Raw genomic sequence first — 24,646 nt, 5'->3', positions numbered from 1 at the left:
TAGATTATATTGTAATTACTTTTTAATGGTTGCATAGTATTGTACTGGACGGAATAAGTCTTTATTAACTAATCTATCAATTGATAGGCAATTTTTCTTCTACCAGAAAAAAAAACCCGCGTGCATACCATCTGTGCATTCTTTTTAATTTTTTCAGGAACACTTCCTGTAAGTGAACCTTTTAAAACCTTTCATTATGTGCTGCTAAACTGTCCTCCAAAAAATGAGAATTTCTCCAGCTTTTGTTTACTAGACACCGGCTTGTGCTCAACACTCTTTCCCACATAGGAAACCGCAGCTTAGCTGCGGGACCCGCTCAGGCTCATAGATACAAAAGGCTGGGTAAGAACTCGAATCCCGATTGGCTGGCAGGCCTCAGGCCCGCGTCCTCGACTGGAATTGCAGCAGGAGCGGCCGAGACACCCGGAACATCGCTGGGGCGGAGAAAGCCCCCAACTTGCCAGCTGCCCAGCCCAAACCAACCGGAACCAGCCCCCACCTAGGCGCCCTTTCCTGGCTCCCCGCGCCAGCGCCGCAAGCCCGCCTTCCGGAAAGAGAAGGCCCGCCCCCTCAGACTCCGCCCTTCCGCTAGACTCTCGTTGTCATTGGCTGGCGGCGGAGTACATAAGGACGTCATTTCCGCCCGCCTGTCCTTTCCGCGCTGCCCGGCGAGGGGTCCATACGGCGTTGTTCTGGGTGAGCGTTCTGTAGGGTCCCGGTCGTCCCTCCGGGCCACCAGAACAAGCTTCCTTCTCAGCTGAGGTGTGCGAGGACTGGGGATGAAAGCCGGCAGACGCAGCGTGTCCGTCTCCGGCTCGGCGCGCTCCCCTCGGGTGCGGCGGCCGCACGTGGACGGGCTCGGGCGCGCGGGTTCCCACAAGGCCCTGGGGGTGGGGGTGGCGGACCGTGGATGGCGGGGCGCAGAAAGCAGGCCCGGCGCAGTGCGCTGCGATCGCGCCGGCCCTCGATCCTGAGCCCAGAGACCCAGGCGCCAGTTTGTAGCAGCTCTTTGGGCTGGTCGGGTTTTCCCGTTGGCTTTGTTGCACTTGTTGCGTTCAGGAGTTAAGGTTCTTGGCAGGGTTTTGAGGAGAATTAATGACTGCAGGGAGAAGTAATGCAGAAGCGCCCACCTACAATCTGCTGGAAAATAAACCTGTTCCCATCTCCGCTATCTCTGCTCAACCCTTGCGTATTCTCGAGCATGGCTGCTCTTTCACAGCTGGTTGTTAGTTTCGGTCATCGATAACTTATACTTAACTCCTGGGTAACTTGAGAAGGGTTAAGTCTCAATTTACTGTTTTTGATTAGTTTCATTATCTGAGTGTTCCACCCACCTCCACACCCACTCTTCGCTCAACAAGATTCGCTGTGATGTGTGGCATACGTCTGTCAGTGGGTTTCTGCCCACTAAACTGGAAGCTCAGTGCCTGACACCGTAGGAAGTGTAGTCCACGGTTGCATTTAAATATGAAGTTGCTTGGCTCTCAAGAGTGGTTAGAATGCACCTGTTCCCCTGCCCGACTTAGTCACTGGAATGAAAAGGACCAGATTTGTAACAATCGTTTTCAGGTTCCCGTCGTAACTTAAAAGGGAAGCTTTCACAATGTCCGGAGCCCTTGACGTCCTGCAAATGAAGGAGGAGGATGTCCTCAAATTCCTTGCAGCAGGAACCCACTTAGGTGGCACCAACCTTGACTTCCAGATGGAACAGTACATCTACAAAAGGAAAAGTGATGGTCAGTCATTGCTATATTTTTTTTTTTTTTTACATGCCAACTTTATAAGTTTGATCCTGCTATTCTGATGGGTACTGCTGCATGAAGTAATTTTCTAACATCTGCCTTGAAGGACTCTCTACTAAGTAACAAATGAAACCAGATCTCTAGATTGGACACAAGCTTTAAAACTAAATAAAAGTGTTCTGGTTGTTTTTGGAAGGAGTTTTCTGGGCTCCAGTGGAAGAGTATGGCAGTTGCTAGGTTGAGTCCTGAAGGAGGTGTGAGATGTGAAGATGATGAGGAAGCTCATTAGCTGAGTTCTAGTAACTTATCCCCCACAGTGTCTGTCTCATAGGTTCTGATACTGGTGGTTCAACTGAATTCTGAGAGGAAAGTCTAGAGCAGTAGTGGGAATTCACAGTTTGGCTCGGGGGGTAGGTTGTGACAAGGCACTAAGTTGGGTAAGGCAGTTTTTCAGCTTAGAGATAGAGCTGCTGTGGAGGATTTCAGCCTGGGGGAGGCAAGCTGTAAAGGAGTTTGGGGGGTGAATCTCATCTCAAAACAGAAGGTAAGAGGAAAGAGCTGTAAGAGACCAGGAAGTGGGTAAGAAGTTGTAGGAATCCAAATGGGGGCCTGACCAGGGTTAGCACAGGGGGAGAGAAAGGAGAAGATGCACTTTGCCTACTGAATCAGCTGCACACTATTAAAGCTCAGGGTGGAGGCCAGTCTTGGCCAGTGAACTTCTGAGTGTCGGAAGTGTGCTATATTAAGGGCAGGATTTTCGCTAACACCAGTAGAGCTTGCCTCTGTGACTGGAGTTTGATAGTACTCGCTGCCACATACATTCGACTTTTTAGGTAGTTTTCCATTTGCAAAGCTTGGTCGGGTGATAAAAAGCCTTGTGCTCTCATCTAGGCATCTACATCATAAATTTGAAGAGAACCTGGGAGAAGCTGCTGCTGGCAGCTCGTGCCATTGTTGCCATTGAAAACCCAGCTGACGTCAGTGTCATATCCTCCAGGAATACTGGCCAGGTTTGTGGAACAATATGCTTGGTTTTTATTTTAAGAACGATCAAGGTTATAGATGTTTTGGGATGTGTATAAAACCATAAGAAAATAGAAACCCATAGTTTTGCTGTTCAGACATCATTTTAAATTGACCCGAGCTGTAGGAGTTGCCAGTGTTTGACATTTCAACATACGTACCACTTGGCATTTGGCAGTATGTTAAAGTTTATGTTTTCATGTCATCGTGTATTTTCTTGTGCCACTAAATATTGAGAGATGACCCTACTAAAGTGGTTCATCACATCTTTCTGTAGTCAAATTTTGTATGTTTAAAATGATGAAATGGTAAAATAAAAAATTTTGATGTTAACTGCAGCATTTTTTAGAAAGCTTTTCTAAGTAGGGTGCCAGTGCTTGTCTCATAAGCAAGAGTGAGAATTTTTGCCTGCTTAAAGAAAGGAAAAACAGCTTAATTTTTTTTAATGGCCAATGAGGTAAAATTTTAGTAGTGTTTTTACCCTGTTTCTATTTTGATAATTCTTTTCCTTTGTTCATTTTTCTATTGAGAAAGCGAATAGATTTCTTGCAAGTTGATTTTGTAAGAGCTCTAACAATGACTTCACCCCATTTCTAATTTTTAAAAAGGTTTGGCTTGGATTTTGACAGATTTAACAGTAAGAGCCTTTTTGAAGGGATGCAGGAAATACTGAGCTCTATAGAGAAAGAAAGTGGCAGGGTAAAGAAAGCTGGATGTATTCCTGCTTTGTAATAGGGTGGCTGTGATGAAATTTGGCCAGAAGCTGGAAGTGCTTCCTGGGTGCCAGGCACTGTTGTGTGTTCTGTTGATTCATTTAATATTCATAACCTTCTGAGGAACTTGGAGACATGTAACTTGCCCAAGTCACTCACAAAGTGGCCTAGATGGTACTTGAAATCAGGCAGATTGGCTCTGGAGCCTCCAGAAGTGAGGAGGCCAGTGAGCCACAACATTTGAGGGGAGTGGGAGTGGAGAGAGCATTCCACGCAGAGGGCCTGCGGCTTGGGGGCGTGCTTAGCATGTTTCCTAGCCCTGGTGTTGTAGGTACTTTGCAGGTACCATGAAGGTATTGAAGAATTACTGGATGTTTTAAGTGTTTGATGTTTTCCTTTCTGAGGAGGGGGGTGTTTGGGCATCCAACTAGATAGGCTGCCTCGTGTGGTCACAGAACTGGGTGTTGGCACATGTACACTTGGACAGTTCCTATGACTCTCTGGAGTACTGCTAACTCTTAATGTTAATTCTTCAAGCGAGCTGTGCTGAAGTTTGCTGCTGCCACTGGAGCCACTCCTATTGCTGGCCGCTTCACTCCTGGAACGTTCACTAACCAGATCCAGGCAGCCTTCCGGGAACCAAGACTTCTGGTGGTAACTGATCCCAGGGCTGACCACCAGCCTCTCACAGAGGCGTCTTATGTTAACCTGCCTACCATTGCTCTGTGTAACACAGACTCTCCCCTGCGCTATGTGGACATCGCCATCCCATGCAACAATAAGGTAACAACTTTACCATCGAATTCTAGACGTTGAGAATGCGTACTCTAGAAATAAGTGGACACTTATTCTGCACATTGTTAGAGCTTGGAGTTGAGGCTTCTGGCTGGCCGATGAACTCACAAGTGTAGGTAGTGTGCTACATGAGGGGCAAGTTTTTCGCTAACACCACAAGGGTCTCTGGCCCAATGAGTGGAGTTTGATAGTAATTCTTGCTACAAGTATAATTTTAATGTATAAGAGCTTTAAGGAGAGGGAAAAACATTTGAAAAATGGCCTGTTTTTTGCTTTTCTCCATAATTGTTCTACTTGGGCCTCTCGGGCTTTATGCACTTGGACTTTCTGTTTTCAGACCAACTTGACGAATCCTGCTATAAGATCCTAAAAAGGTGGGTTGCATGTGGTTCATTTTGGTCTGGTTTATCACTCATCTCAAAACCCTGGTTCTCCATAAGAATCGCCCAGAGAGGTTTTTTTTGGGCCAGGCACTGATCCCAGGGATTTCATTTCGTTGCCTGGATGGAGTCTTGACAGTAATATTTTGTTAAATCCCCATGATTCCAATGTGTAATCAAGACTGAAGATCACTGATTTATGGAATAGTCTTTGTTATAAACAGTTTCAAACTAAGAAATGTGTCTATTCTTCCTAGTACCAACAGCTTAGACGATGTAGGGGGAGGAGCTTGCTACTTGGGGTGGACTATCACTTTTTAATAACCTGGCACTCTTGCAGGGAGCTCACTCTGTGGGTCTGATGTGGTGGATGCTTGCCCGGGAAGTTCTGCGCATGCGGGGTACCATCTCCCGTGAACACCCATGGGAGGTCATGCCTGATCTCTACTTCTACAGAGATCCTGAAGAGGTAAGCCTCCTCTATGAATGCTTGTCCCATAAACACGTTGGACACCTTGATCTGTGCTTCTTGGAGGTAAAGTTTGTCCCTATGTATTTTTTCCTTTTTCCTAACCAGATTGAAAAGGAAGAGCAGGCTGCTGCTGAAAAGGCTGTGACCAAGGAGGAATTTCAGGGTGAATGGACTGCTCCTGCTCCTGAGTTCACTGCTACTCAACCTGAGGTTGCAGACTGGTCTGAAGGCGTGCAGGTGCCCTCTGTGCCTATTCAGCAGTTCCCTACTGGTATGTACCATGATGCTGGTGCATCGAGCTGGCGGCTTGGCATTTGGATGTTTCAAATCTAATGTTAATTCTCCATGGCTACATATACTAGCATTAGAAAGTTTCATCCCAGTGTGCTGTCGTTGTGGTAATAGCTTTTGACAGGCTGAATTCAGGTGCTTTTGAAATGGTCTGCCCTTTGAAATGTGTGTCTGATGAGTGCAAGGCAGATTGCTTGTGGGCGTGGGGTGACAAGTACTTTGGGAATGGAGCTGATGGTTTTTTGTATTTTCTTAACAGAAGACTGGAGTGCTCAGCCTGCCACTGAAGACTGGTCTGCAGCTCCCACTGCTCAGGCCACTGAGTGGGTAGGAACAACCACTGAGTGGTCTTAAGCTGTTCTTCCACAAACTCGGAAAATGGAAATAAGGTTGACGGAAAATAAACAAGTTTCTAAAAGTTGTGTCCATTTATTTCAGTTTTTTAATTCCAGATCAAGATGCCTAAGCTCACTTTAGGTCTCTTGACATCAGTTTTACTTCTGAAGCCCACTGTGGATAAAGTATATTGCATTTTACTTGGGAGTTTTCCTGAGCTTTTTTGGGGACCATCTGTGTTTTGAAAATAGATGTAAACAATTGCACGTACATAGGGTAACCTTGGAATGTTTTTCCAAGGTCCTGATAATCTTTTATTGTCATCTGCATTGACAGCGAATTCTGTAGAGCCCAGATTTTAAAGTAAATTGGCATTGAGTGACAGCCCTACTGTTTGCCACTTGTGTGGCCAATGCATTGAGTAATATCTGGCATTTGCAGACCCACCTTGGGCAAAAGAGGGATGAAGTCTTATTCTGGAACCCCGGAGGGGCCACGGCCTTCTCTAGCCTTAAGAGACACCTATTGCTGGGTCAGCTTGCCCATAGGTTCTGGGAGCAGGTTGAAGGAGTGTATAAAAATTTCATGTAAAAGTACATAATGCTGTCCATTCTGCCATTTTCTGTGCGTTTCAGTTCTATTGAAAATGCTAATGGCTCCCTCCTTAACTGATTGCACAGTAACCTAATGCTTTTTTTAATGTAATGCACAGTAATGCTTTTTGGAAAACATTCTTAGATGAATAAGAGAATGGAGAAATTAAACAGGGTGGATCCAGGTTTTGAGGATCCTGAGTGATTTACATTGTTTCATGCATTGTCCCCTTGGAGAATTGACAAAATATGTGACCACATTTCCCCCTGGTGTTGAGGCAGTGAGGGGACCCCACAGCTCAAGCTCACAGGTAAGTCTGCCACTGGCTCTGCAGGAGCAAGTTTGGGCGAGTCTACCACCCCCTGTGAATCCAGTGTGCAGGAGACGAACCCACGGCGTTACCCCGTGCTGCAAGTGGTGACACCTGCAGTAATTCCTGGAGTCAGGATGGCTGTGAGCAGGGAGAGGGAGCCTGGGTGGCATTGGAGGTTGTGGGCTGGAGTGTAGGGACTGAGGGGTAAAGCTCATTTGTTAGCAAATTCTAGGGTGGAGGAGACAGAACAGGAAAACGTATTTCCACCCATGTTGTAGAAAGTATATCCTGTCAGATTGACTTCATCTGGCAACTGCTGACCCCTCCAGGACTGCCCAACCCACCTTGTTCCCACACCTCAAATCTGCTCCCTGTCCCCAAGTCCGGTGTTCTAGCGCCCAGTGTTTCCAACCTAGAGACCTACGTTCCTCTTGCTCCCTGTTCTGGCACCTGCTGCCTTGTGTTACCACAACAGTTTCACAATTTTTTTTCTTTCTAGAATCTAAGTTCCTAACTTTAGGAGTTAAAGAGACATGTCCTCTGGCAGGGTTGGTTTATGCTTACCATAGTGGAAGCCAGGAGTATCCTAGATGGAATTTCTTGCAGATCCACTCTCTGCTCACCTGGGGTTTAACTTGCCTCATACCTTCTTCACACCCTCCCTGAGAATTAGATCTTGTTCCTCGTGTCAACAGCTGCTGAAATTCTGCCCCAACCTAGGACCACACACTGGCCCAGACCTGAGGTCACCCTACTCTGGTCCCCAGTAGCTGCCCCATGGCTGCAGCTGGTGTTCTGAGCTAGCATGAACCAGAATAGGCATCTTACCCTAGCTCATCCAAACCTAGTTTTCCCATGGGCCTTGTGGTGCCTACCTGATGAGGGGTCCATAAGCACTGCTGAATCTGAGTGATAAATTAATCCCCACCTCTAGCTGTGTTCACCCAGCAACCTGCCACTGGAGACTTACCCCTTTCGGTGTCAGCAGCCTTGAGTCTTCCCCAGCACTGCTGTGGGCTGTTCCCTGGCATGAGGCCACTGCTAAAGGGAGAGAGTAGACCGCTGTCGCTCCCTCCCTGGCGCTGCACTGAATTTGCCTGAGTGAGCCTCCTCCCTTCTTTTCCCCAGCACCTCTCTGTCCACACCGGGGCAGTTTTACTGGAAGTAGTAACTTGTTCAGTTCCCGTGTCCTGCCTGATCTCGGAAACGGCTTGCTGTAAATAATACAAGGCTTAAGGTTTTGTTTTTCTTTATTGTGGAAAGAACACTTAACCTGAGATCTACCCTCTAGCTTAAGATTTTACATGTTCCTATCACAGCTTTGAACTCCTGATGCACTTCTTGGGGCTTTGTCTCCTAAGCTTAGAGAAAATCCCATACAGAACTTTGTAGAGTACTCCGTTTCTTCTGTTTCTTAAGTACCTCAGGGGCTTCTCCTTCTGCAGGACTCTGGACAACAAGCACACATTTTCCTAATACATCCTAAATACAAGGACAAATCAGTATCCCCAGTGAATTCAGCCTAACACAGTACCTGGTAGACAACAGTAAGTACTTTTCTAAGTGAACAGAGAAAGTGGTTAAGAATAAATCTTAGAGACTTAAGCATTTAAGAAAGAGCTAGACAGGTAAATCCCATTTGGCATGCCTGAGGCTCCCAATGAGACTCAAGGTACACACTCTTGCACGTTGCTCATGGGCACATAACTCGCTACACGGGGAGCCGTGTCACCTGCTTTAAACCTCACCTGGGTGTTATCTCATCCCCTACTTCAAAGCCGCAGGCTCACTCGGTGTTTAGAGAATGTGCTGCACTTCCTGAGGTCAGCTTGGGTTGTGGTCTCCTGGGGAGTGGGTGGGTGAGACTGGGTCTGGTCTGGGCCATGATTCAGCACCAAGGACGCCCTCACATACCCAAGTATCCGTGAGGGGACCCTGGCCATTGTATTACCATCAACATCATGTGCTGCGTAGTGAAGCAGATAGGAGTGTGGGCTTTGGAATCAGGACATGCCTGGAATGATGAAAGCTCTGCTGAGCCGAGTCCTAGTGTGTGGTTCTGGGCAAGAAACGATGATTCCGGGCCTGAGTGACCTCACCATCAAATGGGGATAATCATGGGGTTGTGATTCAGAGATTGTGCACAGTAACTAGTCTGAGTCTGGGCATGTAGCAAACGCTCATTCTATCTATCACATTGTCCTTCTGTAAGTATATAATTTAAAAAAATTTTTAATTGTAAAATGTATCATGCATGCAGATTATTATAAAAGACATATCTGTATATTCTGGAATAAGAGTGTGTAACCATTATGTGGGTTATGAAATAGGGGCCAGGACCTGAGAACATCTCCACGTGCGCCTCCTTGTGCCTTCCTCCCTGAAGTCACAGAGCTCCTGTTCCTGCCAGCCCTTGGGTGACTTGATCGTTTTACCTAATTATGCCCTTTTCAATCAAGAATTGTTTGGTTTTCCTGTTTTTTTTTGAGCTTCCTATAAGTGGATCATAGCATATCTTCCTGTGTGACTTGCTTCTTTCCTTCAGTGTTGTTTTTGTGCTTTTCATCCTTGGTCGCCATGCCCCTGTAGAGTCGGCCGTGACATCAGGGTATTGCAGTGACCATTTGAGTTGTTTCCACATTCTGGCCATTATCAACAGAGCTACTTTGAACATTTTTGTGAGATCGTGATGCACAGGAATTTCCCCACTGACTTCACCAGATAACATCAGATGGTTTCACTATCATATATAAAATCCTGTGAAAACACAGCCACAAACCTTAGCATTTTCTATTGAAAACACTGTCCTTTCTTCACTGCACAGAACTGTTGCCTCTCAAAAACCCAGGGTCCATCCATGCAGGGTCTGATTCTGGCCTCTATTCTCCCCCACTCTATGACTCTGTCCCTGGGCCAATGCCACACTGTCCTTCCTCTTTACTAGAATTCAATAATCTACTGCGGCAACAGGTAAGGGCAATCCTCTTGCCTTCCTTCTTTTCTCCAAGAGAGTCTTGGCTATTATTGATCCTTCTGAGTTGTCATATACATTTTTTAACCAGCTAGTACAGATCCAGCATAAAGCTAGTTGGGATTGCATTGTTTCTATAATTTAAAGCAATATTGACTGATTTACAATATTAAGTTTTCAATCCATGAACGATCTATATATCTTGTCAGTTTCTCATGTTTATGTCCCTCCCTCAATAAAATGTTACAATCTTTTATAAAGATCATAATCTTTTAGTAAGTTTATGCCTAGATACTCAAGATATTTTAAATTGTACCCTTTTAAGAAACTACTCTTAGGAATCCTGTTGGAACAGCTCAACCCATATTCTAGATAACACAGATATCCACTGGTAAATGTCACTATTGCCATGGGGTTTCTGACCCTGCCCGAGCAGTCCAGACCTTCTGTGCAAGGCAGAGATGAGATTACTGAATTCCATCCATGAAAAGCCTGCTCCGAACATCCTTGCCAAACATTGTACTCATTTAGTAGAGCAGAACCTGCTGCACTTCTGCATATGCTCATTTCAGTGGGTTTTACTTAGGAATGATCCAAAAATTACCCAATTCTACCTTTGCAAAGTATCTCAAGTAAAATAAGAATTCAACAGTCAGAAAATATTTATAAAGCACTTACTCTGGACCATACATTATTCTAAGTACTGGGGATACAGCAGTGAATGAAGACCAAGCTTGTAAACTTAGGGTAGTTACATTTTGAATGGGAAGCCAGGTAACTAAGAAGTTAACAAGTAAACCATTTTCTATAGGAACAGAAGTAAGGATTATGGGAACCCAAAAAAGGTCTAAAGCAAGAATCACAGGCATTAGGCTACAGAAAAGAGAGACAGATGGAGAGAATCATTGGAGAGAATCAAAAGAGAGCAAAGAAATGCCTCTGGAAGGAGGAGTCTCAGCCCAGCCTCATCAAGTGGAGCAAAGAGAGGTTCTACCCTCATGGGGACCTGGAAGCTTTTACCAGAAGCCATGGAGTCTCTTGGAGCCCATGCTGTGTGAAAGGTGTAGACCTCTACCGCTCAATCCATGGAAAACACATCTAAGTTTTTCCTCTTTTCTCCTTTAGATATTTCTGGAAATGAGGAACAAGAGTAAAAGCTCTAACTGCACAGACATCTAACCCAGTTCTGTCCCCTGCTGTCCCCTCACTGAAAGACAATGGTCCAAGGAGTGCCCCGCCTCAGTTCGCACTGGTGTAAAGAGCACCCAATGTTGCGAGAAGTGTCCATCATCATGTTCCCACTGGAAAGCCCACCACCACCTCCATAGCCACTAACCTCTGCATTTCCTTCTATCCGATACCCTATCCCAACCCAAGGGTGTCTTCCATTTATGATTTGCAAGAGAAAGTTACCACCTTCCTCATGGGAAGATACTCTTCCAGACCATTATGGCCGTACACAGGACTGCACAGGGCCCTCACAGGCTTTCAAGCCTGAAGGAATGAATGGGTGGATTTGATGTTTGTTTTAAAATCCCTTATAGAGGATTCTTATTATATTAGTGTATATCATTTCACATAGATATAATTCTGTTAATTAAATTGTTTTTTAAAACACAATGTCTAATTATTAATACTTTTCGCAATTTAGAAATGAAAAATATCACAATTTAAAATACAACGGGAAGATTAAACAATAAGATAGTATTGGAGACGAGTTTGGTGAACTAGAAAAATATATGAAGAAATTACAAGGAGAATAGAGACAGAGGAATAAACAAGAGGAAAGAGAAATTAAGATATACAGAGGGTAAAATGAGAAAGTCAAACATCCAGTTGGAGTTCCAAAGAGAGAGAAGAGAGAAAATGGGGAAAGTCAGCATGAAAGAGAAAAGGCCGAGAATTTTCTGAAATTCTCATCAATCTACAAATTCAGGAATCCCAATGTGTACCAAGTAGGACCAATTTATAATAACTTACTTCTTGGTTACATTGTTGAGGAATCATGGAAATGCCAAATACAAAAGTGTTCTTGAAAGGAGCTAGGAGAAAAAGAAGGACACCCAACTGTTCCCCATTAACAGTGACAGCTAGAAGACAGTAGAATGAGAAAAAAGAATAGTCAACCCAGCTCTGTTATCCAAGAATTAGGACAATATAAAGACTTTTCCAGAAAACAAGTTAACAAGGACAAAAAAAGTGATGCCAGAAGGAAGCTGTGGCCAAGATTGTTGGTGGTCCACCGATGTCCATCTTCCCTTTTTCCATAGTAATAGATCCCCTGAATTTCAGCTGGGCCCAGGTTGAAAAGCTGGCGCCTCACATTACATGGTGGTAAAATCTTCGGTTAGGTTTTGAGGCTTGCATTACTTTGGAGGGTAGACCACAATTTGACAAAATCTGTGGCATTAAGGAAATGGTAGGAAAGATCCAGAATGATGGCTTATGTAGACAATTTTTTTTTGACTGCTCTAAGTCCTATAAGAGACAGGAACTCTAGCTAAATCTAGCCAGCCTGCAAGCAGAAATGGAAGGATGCAGAGTTTTGCTAATACAGGCATGTTCTCTCTCTGCTCTGCCATATCCTCAGCAGAACACTTCTGTACAACCAAGTCAGGCAGCTATGAGCTATGCATCAGGAGGAGATAACACTCTGGTTCTTTGGGAAGATAGCATGCAGTCAGCAGAGATTAAGGTAAGATTAAAGGTAGTGTTTTCCATTACAAACTTACCATAAACAAGAAAAAAATCTGGCAAAATCAGATTATAGCAACAGGGCTTTGGAACAGGAATTCTCATACTAGCCAGTGGGAGTAGAAATTGGTACAGTTTGGTATTATGTAGTAATAGAAGCATCTGCAATATCCCTCTTGGGGGTACACATCAAAGAAACTCATGCACATTTGCACTAGGATATGTGAATGCTAATCAACAAACCTGGAAATGGCCCAGAGTCCATCTACAGCGCAGCTGGTAAACTGTCATCTGTTATAGCACAGAGAGCCAGGCAACAATGAAAACGAACAAGGCACAGCTACATGCAGTGACATGCATAAATCTTAGACACACTTTGAGCAAAAGAGGCGTGAACAAAAATCATTCCTAACATGTGATTCCATTTGTAAAAAGTTCAAAAACAAGCAAAAGTAAGCTATCTTCTTTAGAGATGTATTCGTTGGTGGCAAACATTATAGAAATCAAAATGTCTAATTTATGGGGTAAAACCAAGCAAAATAAAAGCATTCAACTAAATATATACAAAGAGCATAGGGGACATGTGGAAGACAATGTGTTTCAAGGTCTTTGTTAATGAAAGAGGTAAATACTGACTTTAGAATATAAGAACCTCTCTCATCCCACATGCTCATCTTACAACATGACCGTGCCACTACCCCATGGGTGCAATCTATGTCCCCTTCCTTTTAACCTGGGTGGAACTTTGTGACCCCCCTCAACTAACAAGGTGCAATGGAATTGTATGCTATGTGATTCCAAGGATAGAGCATAAAAGCACCACCCCCTTTTGTCTGGATCTCTTGGGACATTTGCTCTGGGACCTCAGCCATTCTCCAGTGAGGAAACCCAAGCAGCTGAGGAGAAGCCCACCGGAGAGGAAGCAAGGCCCCTCACTCCCAGGCCCCAGGCCAGCTGAGCAGCCAGCCAGCAGCCAGCAGTAACCTGCCAGCCATGTGGGTGATCTGTATTGAAAGTGGATTGTCCAGTCTTGATTGGAGCCATCTCAGCTGATGCCATGTGGACCAGATGTGAGTGATTCCTGTCAGGCTCTGTCAAAATTGCATATTTGTGAGCAAAAGAAATGATTGTTGTTGTTTTAACCAACTTAGCTTTAGGAAAGTTTATAGGCAGAAAGTGATGTAAAATGAGAAAATTCTAGAGGCATTTTCACTAATGTCAGAAACAAGACATGGATGCCCACTATCACTCCTCCTTTACTATGTCATAGCAATGAACTTATCAGACAATGCTCCTAGGCAAGCGTAACTAATTGTATACACACCATACAGCCAATTGACTTTTCCCTGTAGAATTTATAATAAGCAGTTCTCTATATTACAGTTTTTGTACCTATTGCATATATTAGCTATATAATAAACTATTGACTACAAAATAGTTTACTGTCTATTTTCCTATTTTTAATATTTTACAAAATTTCTACTTCTATAAACATAGCTGTCATGAACATCCTTGTGGTTAACTGAATCAAATGGCAAGGACATTTTAAGGATTTAAGATAAAATCATTAAATTTTGCCAAATTGCATTTTTAGTAGCAACAAAATAGATTCCAGGTTTCAATTTATCATCACCCAAAACAATTAATTTTTCTTCATCTGATTAATGAAAAATTGCATTTCGGTGGTATTGTTTTTGCATTTCAGTTAGATAAAGAGCAACTGCTGACCTGCTCTGGTTTGAATATCAAGGAAGAGGCTGCAAGGCTTGACTCCTCTGAAAGCATTCCCGTGCAATGGGAGTGGGTCTAGGCGGCATTAAGGTCCCCTCTGCCAGCAGTAATCTATGCATAAGATGATCAAATTAAAGAGGCAGAAAAATAAACTCTTACACATTGTATTTTACTATTCAACAATATTTGAAGAAAGCCACGTGCCCTGCACTCAGCTAGGAATAGGGGATCTGACAGAACTAAAAACATTCCCCTCCTCCAGGAACTTACTCTGTAATTTGGAGAGAAGACAAGTCAAAAGGCATCCAAGGGCAGGGATATCTATGCCACTTTTTTTTTTTCCTGTAAAACCAGCAGCTTTATAAGTTAAAAAAGAAAAAAAGATACAGTCCTTGAGAAAAAACCTCCTATTTTATATTTCAAAGAATTTATGTATTTCACCTTACCCGTGCCCATAATAGAGACTTCTCTCTAAAATAAACTGGGAAAATAGAGGAATGTATGGCTTGACTATATCTAAATTCATAGACCTAAGCAGGGCACCGGGCAGGTCACTGTCGGTCATTCTGTTAACCACAGGAGGGCAGAGGCACTCTGCATGTCAAATGCTTCCTCACTAGCACTTTTCCAAACCCTGGTGCAGATTAGGGGTCAGGGTGGCACCTGTGCCTTCTCCACCGTCTGATGTCTGGTGCTCAGGGACCAGAACAGGAGAAGGTGCTTAAAACATGGTTTCTCACCTATTAACCTTTCACAAGGGCTGCACCAGGAGAAAGGTCAAAGGCTAGAGGAGGATGTGTCCTCATCCCTTCTTGTGACGAAGGATTCACAAAGAATTCCTTGGAGGCCCTTGCGTCTTAGTGATCAGCAGCCTGAGGGGCTGGGTATCGCAGAGGGCTGCTTCCGACTCCGACGGGCACTCACATGGAGAAGGCGCCGGTGGGAGACAATGGTCCTTGCTGGAGCTCTTTCCCCGAGGCTGGGAGGACCGCTGTCATCACCAGCGCAGGCCCTGAATACTCTACCCTTAGTGTGAAAAATCTCTGTGTTCTTGTCTTTTGCCTTAGACGCTTTCATTTTTCTCTAACTTTTTAGAACCCAAGCTACTACATTATTTACCATTGCACAAACCCCAAATACTTGCTACTGTATAAAATATCTACCATTGTTCAGGAAACCAGAAGCTTAAATTCAAGACTTAAAAATTTCAACAAGAATACCCAATTAAATTCTGTGCAAGGAACCTGGGGCATAATGTACACCTCCCAGATGAAGGGCTGCTTTTGCGAAACAACCTTGACAAATCTGATTGAGTTCTTGCTCTTGCCTTCTAAAGGCTCCCCTTGGGCAGCAGCCTGGCCACTCCACCTGGGAGGTCAGGGCTTAGTACTGCTCTGGAACGCCTCTTGGGAACCCCCCAAAGCCCATAGCACAAAGGGCTTTGAAATATTTTCCAAGATGGGAGATCTTTATAAGAACGTGAACTGAATTTTTGATCATGCTGAAAGAAGTCTGGAATCAATGATGTGAAGAAAAGGGCAAAGTGCGTAACAGCATTTGAGGTGGAAAATGGAAACTGACTCTATAGGAATGAGACCAAGTTCTCATATGACTTCTAAGCTGGCTCCAAAGGAAATTTCCAGTGAGGGGTCCATGTTGTGATCACCTAAAGGGCAATATTCCTAAGTTCGGTTTCTAGTTTAAGGGCCAGTCATGAAATTTTACCCATATTTCCTACAAATTTGTTAACAGATTGGACCTACTCTTGAAATGGCCAAGCAGCTCCTATCGGACATAATCTCCCAGAGATAACCACTAAAAACTCTGGGGAAAATACAAAAACTATTGCTGGAAGATAGTGAAGAAACAAAAAAAGCAAGTAGGTTCTGGAGAGGAATTGACCCCTTTAAGAAGAAAGTCACTAGGTGGGTTTCCCACCTTTTGCAGCTTTTTTTCTTTGGTTAACCTCAGTCCACCCCAAGCATGACAGCTAAAACCTGAATAGAATCCAGTGGTCCCCTAGCTTGAAGAATCATAACTAGTTTGAGGCAACTGAATTAAAATCACCTGTAACCTCACAGGTACTCATTGGCAATTATCTCGAACGAAAGAAATGCATTTCCTATCCGTGCCCTTATGCGTACAAGGATGGTAATATGTACCTGAGATTGTTCAAGGACAAAGGACATCTTTGTGAAATGACTAAGCACAGGGTGCAGCATGTGGCAGGCGTACAATCAATGTTTTCTTCCTTCTCAAGAAACAGGAATAACGCTCCCAGAGTTCAGATTTCACATCCCCAACTTCATCTTTCAGTCTCTTCTCTAAATTTGGATTGTCTAATAAAACTTAAAAGAAGGGCGTCTGTCCATGAATGACAGTCCCACAAATATTACTGAGCAGAGAATCTTCAAACGCCAAAGAATTCTTAAGTCTAAGTCATTGCTAGAAAAGACAACATAGAGGGGTTAAGCAGAACAGAATCCCTTTTGAGGATACTTAACATTTGAAGGAAAAAGGAACTCGTAACCACTGAAGGAATAGACAGCAAAGGCTTCTTGCATCCAGAAACAGGCCTGGGATTGGTAGGACTAAGGCATTTTAGCCTTGGGCCACCCATGGAGGATTTAGGGCGGTCCCCAGTCCTGGCCACTTCACAATGAGGCCTTCATAATTCTATCTTCTTTGCTTACTTTTATGCATTAGTCTATTTTCACAGTGTGAGTTTAAGAAACTGCCTGGTCCCATCTCCGTGGTGGCTAAATCTGAGTGGTGAAGGGCACAGCCCAACCGTGTCTGTCAAGGCCTTTATCAGAAAAGCTTTTGGTAAAAGCAGACAAGACTGACAGATCCAAGCCTCACATGGGGAAACCCTACTCAGGATTTGGGTTTTGGGGGTCAGGACATCTCAGGGCCCTCCCAGGCTCACATAATCCCTTTGTTCCAAGTCACTGAGGTCAGTCCTTGGTCCACAGTATTCCAGCCATAAGCACACAGCCTGGGTGAGAACCTGGCTGGGCAGCTGGCAAGGCCTTTTGAGCACTCATCCTTAACTAGCACTAGGGAGAGCCCGTGTTAGGTACAAGCAGAGGCAGCAGCCTGGGCTGAGATCTCTCCTAGGCACTCACTTTCTGGAGGAGGGAGATGGCAAAGTAGAGGGTGGTAAGAAGGTTGACTTTATTCTCTTTAGGGCACAAATCCTGGGCTCTTTTTCTTGGAAAAGTGAGCTCAGGAGCACTGCAGAAAGGGAATTAATTGTAAAATTTATTTCCCCTTAGTTAACTCCTGAATGCAAAGTCAAACGTGGGAAGACCACTTTCCAAGACCCCACCTTGATTCCTCCTGCAGCTTCATTTTCAGTGCTCAGAAGTCCTTGGGCTGAGAGGATCAACCCGAGAGAAGGCTGACCCTGTGAGTCAGCCCTGGAGTGGCTCGAAGCAGGGCAGTGACCCAAGGAGGGGAGGAGATGGGGAAACTGGGCTCCCCCAGCTCTCATCAGCACACTTTGTACTGATGGCTTCCAAATTCCTCAAGGTTATCTTCTTAGATCAACATCTGGATGGTGCCCAGGGACTGGGGCAAGTTAGGACACTGCAACAAGTGTGGATGAGGAAGGAGACATGTGTTAAAATGCGTCCAGGGCCAGCCCCGTGGCCGAGTGTTTAAGTTCATGTGCTCTGCTTCAGTGGCCCAGGGTTTTGCTGGTTCAAATCCTAGGTGCTGACACAGCACCGCTCATCAGGCCATGTTGAGGTGGCGTCCCACATGCCACAACTAGAAGGACTCACAACTAAAATATACAACTATGTACTGGCGGGATTTTGGAGAAAAAGCAGAAAAAAAAAAAGAAGATTGGCAACAGTTGTTAGCTCAGGGGCCAATCTTTAAAAAAAACAAAACAAAAAAACGTGTCCATGAGACAGAGGGACTTGTCAAATTGAAGATTCTCATCCTGTACTCCCAAAGATTCCTGGCAGTATCCCAAAGATTCCAGGACTCAGTATTTCTAAAAGGTTCTCCAGGTGATTCTGACGCAGGGGGAAAAACGTGGGGGAATCACTTCTTTAGAAACTCTAACAGGGCTCCTCCAGGCTTGGTGTCCAGAGCGACAAGGTCAGGATAGAGAGATGGGAAAGGGAGGGGGGAGAACAAAGGAATTTGATCTAACGGCTTGAGTAGTATATAAGTCATCTATCGGTATAAACCCATCTACATCAAATCAACAACTCTTATTTAGCTCAAGATTCCACTGGGTGATTCTTCTGGTCTGGGCCAGGCTCAGGTAACCTGGGATGGGTTTACTTACTTGTCTGGGGCCAGGTGGTAGGTGCGCTGGGAGATGGGCTGGAGGATCCCAGATGGCCTCTCTCTCAGCTGGGATCTCAGCTCAGTCTTTGGGGGTGCTGGGCCATGTCATCTGTCAGAATAGCCAGGGTTTGCTTATATGGAGGGAGGTTTCCAGGAGCAGCAAGCAATTTTCGAGTTTCCTTTTGCATCGCCTTTCCTATGTCCCATCGGCCAAAAGAAGTCACCAGTCCCAGCCCAGGCTCAGGGTGGGAGGGTTCCCCAAGAGTGTGAATACAGGAAGGCATGAGCAAATGCAGGGGCCTCAGTACACCCCATGGAGGAACGAGGAGACCAAAGGCAACTAATCATAAAATAAAAGTAAAAAGGAGGTTCCTGAGGTTGAGCAGGGCAGCCGGTCCAGGCCCTGACTTCAGGAGGAAAGAGGAGAACCGACAAAGGCCACCTGGCCCCCAGCTCCCTGGATGAGTGTTTGGAGAAAGCAGAGCTGTCAGACCCTGAAGTCGGAGCCGAGCCCTGCCCCAGTCCTCCACAGCCTCTGAAACTGGAGCCTGTGCTCCAACAGGTCGGGAAACAGCCACAGGGAGGCGGGAAACTGTGTCCAGTCCAGGAGCCCGCGCTTGTCCCGCGGCTGCCGCGGGGAGGCGGCGGGCGCCTCCGGCCTCTGAACAGACGCGGCCCCGGACTTGGGGGCGAGCCGAGCCCCCTGTGGGCCGGACTCTCCCGAGGACAGTCCAGCGGGCTCGGCCTCCTCCTGCACCCAGACGCACTCCTTGCCGCGCGGGCGGCCCGAGGCAGGAGGGGTCCCTGGGGCGCCCCGGGTCTCGCTCATCAGCCCGGGCCTCGGCCTCGCGCGGCTGCGGGCTCCGGGCTGGATTCCTCGCCCCTCAGGGTCCAGGGCGCTGGTGGGCCGATGTCCCCACGGCACCTACTCCTGGGCGCCCACCTTCTGGTCCCCTTTGTTTCAGTCGACCCACCCTGGGTGCAGGCTTGGCCTCCCTCAGCGCTCCCGGCAGCTGTCTGCAGCTCCAACGGCCCCAGCCAGCCCCCAACGGCCCCAGCCGGCCCCCGAGCGGCCCCCACCAATCCCCAGCGGCCTCCCACCAATCCCCAGCGGCCCCAGCCAGCCCCCAACAGTCCCCTCCAATCACCAGCAGCCCTCCACCAAGTCCCAATGGCCCCAGCCAGTCCCCAAAGGCCCTGGACGACCCTGGATTGGGTCTTAACTTCCTCCCATCCTGGGGTGGGACGGCTCCCTAGAGGGAGCAGAGGTTAGGGGGACCTGAAGGATGACTAGGCGCTGACAAGTGAAGAGTGTCTGCAGGGTGTTGTGGGCTGAGGGTAAGGAGGGTGCCATATCCTGCAGAGGCGCCTGGAGAAGGCAGTAACTTTGGGAGCTTCTCAGGTTATCCAGTGCGCGCTGGAGCTTAGAGCTGGAGGAGAGGATGGAGAGAGACAGTGCTGGGGAGGAAGACAGGAAGACTGGGGGAAGATCATGAGGCCTCCAGGACCAGAAGAAGAGGGTTCAAGGGTGCGATCAGATGTGTGCTGTAGAAGGAAGCTCTGGGGACAGTGGGGACAATGGAAAAAGTTCCCAGTCAAGCCTGGTGCAGAAAGCTGGCCAGGAGATTGCATGTGTGACCTAGATAGGAGGGAAGATGACCTGGGCTAGGGGATGGCCCTTAGGGTGAAGAAATGTAGACTTTATTTTAAAGCTACAAACAAGAACATGAGTCACAGACCAGTCATAGTGATGGGGGCAGGGCTGCGAAGAGAGTGGGTGAGGGATGAAGGAGGCAGAATTTAGTAGCTGGCTGGTGCCCCTGCCCTTGACTGAGACAGGGAGGCAGGAGCAAAGGAAGTCAGAGGTATGGCACGGAGAGGCGGATGCCCGGTCCAATTTGGGAAATGTTTAGTTTGAAAATGGAGATACTCTGGGCCCATCCAAGATTCACAGGGAAGAGGGGTCCAGTGTGTGGACCTGGGGATCAGAGATGGGCTGGAATTATCAACATAAATGTGAAGCCACAGGACTGGATAAGATCAGAGGGAGCTGTGGACAGCCCCATGCAAGGGACAGGTAGAGGGAGAGAAACTTCCTAGCCGTCTGAGGAGGACGAGTGAAAGAAGATGAAAAAGATAAAAAGCAAAGGTATCTCACATGCTGATGAAAAAGTCAAGTTTGGAATGGAGTTTGGAATAAACATTTGGCAGCACTCGTGGAAATTAAAATGTAATTCCACTTTTCGGTATCTATCTACCAGGAAGGAGTAGGCACATAACAGCAGAGGGGGAGGTGAGGGGAGCACCCTACCCCTGCAGGCCATATGAGGTGCATTGCGCAGAATTTCACAACAGTCATCTGACTAAAAGCCTGCCTGCTGCTAGTTATCACCAGGCAAAAGAAATCCTAAAAATCATTGATAAGCTGCTCCTCCCCACTGTAGCAGACTGCTGCCGTACAGCCCGCCAGCTCGGCATGGCACTAGGTACTAGCATTATTGCAGCATTGTTTATAATAGGGGAACTTCGGGAAAAACCTCAATGTCCAGCCACAGGGGAAAGGCCAAAATCAAGGATGATACGTGCTGATGAGCAAACAGGACATACAACAGTTAAAAGGAATTCACACACCTGTATGTCTGAATAGATCCTAAAAACACTGCTGAAAAAGCAAAAAGTACATGAATATCTTCATATTGACACCTCTGCAGAGACAATGCCTCACGTGCCTTGAGGAATATAGATACAAATATAAACGCATAATTAAAGGAGTGGAGATAGGCCCCAGGAGCAGTTACTGCTAAGGACCAAGGGTACTGAGGTTGGGAGTGGTACTGAAGAGGACTTAATTCACGATTTAAAAAAAAAGAAACAAGGCAAATGTAAAGTTACTGGTGTAATTAAAAGTGACACAACTGAAAATAAGTTTTTTGAAAAGTACCCATGATGGAAAAAGGCACGAGCCTCTTCATTGTCCAGAAGGTGCACTATTCGAGTTCCCACCTTGTTTCCCTTTGGCTCAGCCTCACTTTGGGGACATAAAGGGGACACAGGAATCTCATGGGCACACCTCACTGACATATGGTCCCACCTGCACATGTGAACTCTCCACTGCCTTGCCCCAGCCTCCCCCAAACCCTACTGTTTCTGGGAGCCCTAAGCAGAGAGCGTACTAAGTGTGAGCTGGAAACTGCTATTTGGGCAGGCTTCTGCTCCAGGCCGCTGCTTCCCGGGAGAGTGGAGGGTCTCTAAGTCAACCCATCAGACGGACCTGGTACATGGGTGGGAAGGAGAGGGAAGACTCAAGGACTAGACCACCCTTCAGGGGGCGTGGCCAGCTTTTCCTCCTATGTCCTGGGTTCTGTAAGAATGCATTGCCCCACCCCGCCCAGGTAACCCCCTCTCCAGGTCACCTGCCCAGCCCCCAGGCCCTGATTGTCAGGCTTTCAGGCAGGCTGAGGGAGGGCCCACAGGGAGCGGGGAGCTTTGAGCCTTTCTGCTCTGTTTGAATCTATTTGGCTGTTAAAGAGATATGAATATTGTGCTTTTAAAATTCATTTAAGTTTTCTTTCTGTCAATGATTTACTAGCGATATGGGTCAGCTTCCTTAAGGTCTGTTTCTACTTTCTGGAATTAAACTGAATCAGAAAGTTGGCAACAGTACCATCCCTCCAGTCCAATCCCTGCAGTGGGATGTGGGTCTCTTTGATTACAGCCCCTCTGTCCACACTGAAACCCCCAATGACCATTGCAGAAGGCTGAGTTTTGTACTCTCTATACTAAAGGGAAAAAAAGAAGAGGAGGGATTTTCTCCACTATAAAATGTCCTAGAACCTCCCTCCTGTCCTTCCACAAACTGGCCTGCATCCCCGCTCATTCTTTCCTTTGCCCAGTTCTCCAGCTGCCCTCCCAAATGAAGAAAGCAGAAAGCCCAGGCTTGAGAATGGATGCCCGCCCTGTGGAAGAGGCATCTTCTGTCCTCTCGTTGCCATCTGCTCACCTACAGGCCTTGGGAGGCAGTGTGTGTGTTTGTGTGTTGGTTGCTGTGGCTGCCCTGGTGGGTCCAGTGTGTTTATCAGAAAAAAAGGGAGAGGGCCTCGAATTAGTTGAGGGGGAGAGGATCCCAGATGTGGACGTAGGAGGAACCCCAGGTGGGGACCTCTGGTGGGAGTGGAGGAGAAGGAGATGCTGCTGCCTTCTCTTTCTGTTTCTGGGTCCTTCTCAAGACCGAGCTCATGGTGCTGCCCACATGGCTCCTGGAGAGAGGGCACATTGGCCAACAGGCCCCAGGATGCTTTCTTAGGCCTCAAAAAGGTTTTCACAGGGAAGAGGCCCCCCTCCCACCACCCACTGCCACAGTGCCCCAGAAAGCTGAGACTTTCTGTTCTCCTCCTTCATGGGATCCATTCCACAGTGCTAGTCTGAGGTTGAGTGGGTGGGGGAGGCACAGAGGAGGTGTTTAGCCCTATGGGGTGGGAGGTAGGGGTACTTATAAAGCCTGGAGCCCCACATGCAAGGTAGGAAGGGTGGAGTCTGAACCAGATTGATGGGTACTGACTTCCCCTCCTGCCCCTTGCCCTGATGCCGGAGGCCACGGGGAAGGGCTCTGACCTCAGACAAGGGCACTGCTGGACTGGAAGGGAGCTGGAGCCCTGAGGTTTTGGTGGGGAGGAGGGCTTCAAACCAAAGCCCTTCCAAGCCTGCTGGGCCCCATGGAATGGGAAGGTTTCTCTTGGGGTAGCGACAGCAGGCCAGTTGCTGGTCACCTCTCTCCACCTCCTGTATCTGCCCTGTGCCCCCTCCCCCCACTTTGCTTCTTTAGGCTTCTCCCCCTCCCCCAAGCCCCTGTCTTCTGTGTGGCTTGCTAGCTTGTTCCCATCCCACCCAAGAGCGACTCCTTCTGGCCCTGGCTGGGAAGTAAATGTGTGTGCTTTTGTCACCAATGTATCAGGGTAGAAAGTGAAGTAAAGGAAGTTCTGGAAAAGGTCAAATGTCACAATCAGGTCCAGGGAGCAGGATAAGAACCCTGAACCCTGCAGAGAGCCCTGCATGCTGCTGTGAGGCAGGTGGGAAGCTGGAGGGTTTGAGGGGGAGAGGTGAGTGACCACTCAGAGGGGGCTCAAAGGGCAACTGTTTTTAAATGTGGTGAGGAAGGCCCAGCCCTAGGGACTGGAGGCTGAGAAGCTGGTCCAATGGCACTGAGGAGTGGTGGCAAAGATTTCTGAGAAGGATGGGGCGCTCGGCTCCAGCTCTTGCCAGGCCAGCTGTCTGTGCGAGGGAAGGGAGCTTCCTGAGCCAGTGTTGAAGTGGGCGGAGGTGCAGATGTCTGTCCAGTGTGCCAGACAGCCCTGGGACCAGGAGAGGCCGCCTCCACCCTCCCACACTGCGCCCTGGGCCTGTCTCTGTGCTTCACAGCAGAAGGAAGCAGGAGGTATGTAGTGGGCCTGTCTTCCGGGAAGGCTGGAGTTATTTCTTTAGTGATCTCGTTTGCCCACAGTAGTGCGTGTAGAGGCCTCTTTCCTGCTGCAACCAAACTCTAGACCTGCCTATAAGAGAGAAAATTGAGAAAACAGATGCATCTTCCATCACTCTATCGGTGAGTTAGGGGATAGATGGATGAATGGATGGATGGATGGATAGATAGATGGTTTCCTAAAAGAACACCGTGTGAGCTGTTCTCTGGTATTTCCTTCCTCCTGAGGTCACAGAGCAGCTGCTGTTGTGATGCCTTGATTGACTTTATTATTTTACCCCTAAATATGCCCCTTTGATTCATAAATTGTTTAGTTTTCATGTTTGGTTTTTGAAAATCAACTTTGTTGAGATATAATTCACATACCATGCAATTTAGCCAGAGTGTACAATTTCAGTGATTTTTAACATACTCAAGGAGTTGTGCAACTATCTCCACAATCAATTTTAGAACACTTTCCTCATCCACAAAAGAACCCCACACCCATCAGCAGGTATTCCCTATTTCCACCATCCCCACCTCCAGCGCTAGGCAACTCCTAATCCGCTTTTGGTCTCTAGAGAGATTTCTGTTCTAGACATTTCATATAAATGGAATCATACAACATACGGTCCTTGGTGACTGGTTTCTTTCGGGTAGCATAATGTTTTCAAGGTTCATCCATACTGTGGCACGTATCAGTACTTTATTTCTCCTTATTGATGAATAATATTCCACTGTATGGATATACCACATTTTTAGAATCTGTTCATCAGTTTATGGACATTTGGGTTGTTTCTATTTTTTGGCAGTCATGAATAATGCTGCTAT

General features: G+C 46.7%; 1 protein-coding gene, 1 long non-coding RNA gene and 2 other non-coding genes across 6 annotated transcripts; 3 read left to right on the top strand and 1 right to left on the bottom strand.

Moving 5' to 3' along the window:
* Positions 1-284: 284 nt before the first annotated feature.
* On the top strand, positions 285-5,838 carry RPSA (ribosomal protein SA). 3 transcript variants are annotated; one of them, XM_014859633.3, is made up of 7 exons: positions 285-696; positions 1,570-1,736; positions 2,634-2,752; positions 4,016-4,261; positions 4,994-5,122; positions 5,231-5,396; positions 5,676-5,838. In XM_014859633.3, exons 2-7 carry the CDS (start codon positions 1,604-1,606, stop codon positions 5,768-5,770), a joined length of 888 nt encoding a protein of 295 aa, XP_014715119.1. In that variant the 5' UTR covers positions 285-696; positions 1,570-1,603; the 3' UTR covers positions 5,771-5,838. The 3 variants fall into 3 exon arrangements, with proteins under 3 accessions (XP_014715119.1, XP_014715120.1, XP_014715121.1); XM_014859634.3 differs by having other exon boundaries at positions 652-833; XM_014859635.3 differs by having other exon boundaries at positions 657-762.
* LOC123279747 (small nucleolar RNA SNORA62/SNORA6 family) lies at positions 2,411-2,561 on the top strand. Its single transcript, XR_006518009.1, has one exon. It is a non-coding gene; the product is annotated as a small nucleolar RNA SNORA62/SNORA6 family (small nucleolar RNA).
* On the top strand, positions 4,328-4,481 carry LOC123279746 (small nucleolar RNA SNORA62/SNORA6 family). Its single transcript, XR_006518008.1, has one exon. It is a non-coding gene; the product is annotated as a small nucleolar RNA SNORA62/SNORA6 family (small nucleolar RNA).
* Positions 5,839-7,916: 2,078 nt separating the features above from the next.
* LOC139041477 (uncharacterized) lies at positions 7,917-19,364 on the bottom strand. Its single transcript, XR_011496681.1, has 3 exons — positions 18,362-19,364; positions 14,053-14,166; positions 7,917-13,415 (listed from the first exon to the last, which is right to left on the bottom strand). It is a non-coding gene; the product is annotated as an uncharacterized lncRNA (long non-coding RNA).
* Between the last annotated feature and the right edge of the window lie 5,282 nt (positions 19,365-24,646).

This window comes from Equus asinus, chromosome 21 (assembly GCF_041296235.1).
Source record: "Equus asinus isolate D_3611 breed Donkey chromosome 21, EquAss-T2T_v2, whole genome shotgun sequence".
In the NCBI taxonomy this organism is placed as follows: Eukaryota; Metazoa; Chordata; class Mammalia; order Perissodactyla; family Equidae; genus Equus; species Equus asinus.
Note: the sequence above shows the minus strand (reverse complement) of the source record. Positions and strands in the feature narration are given on the sequence as shown.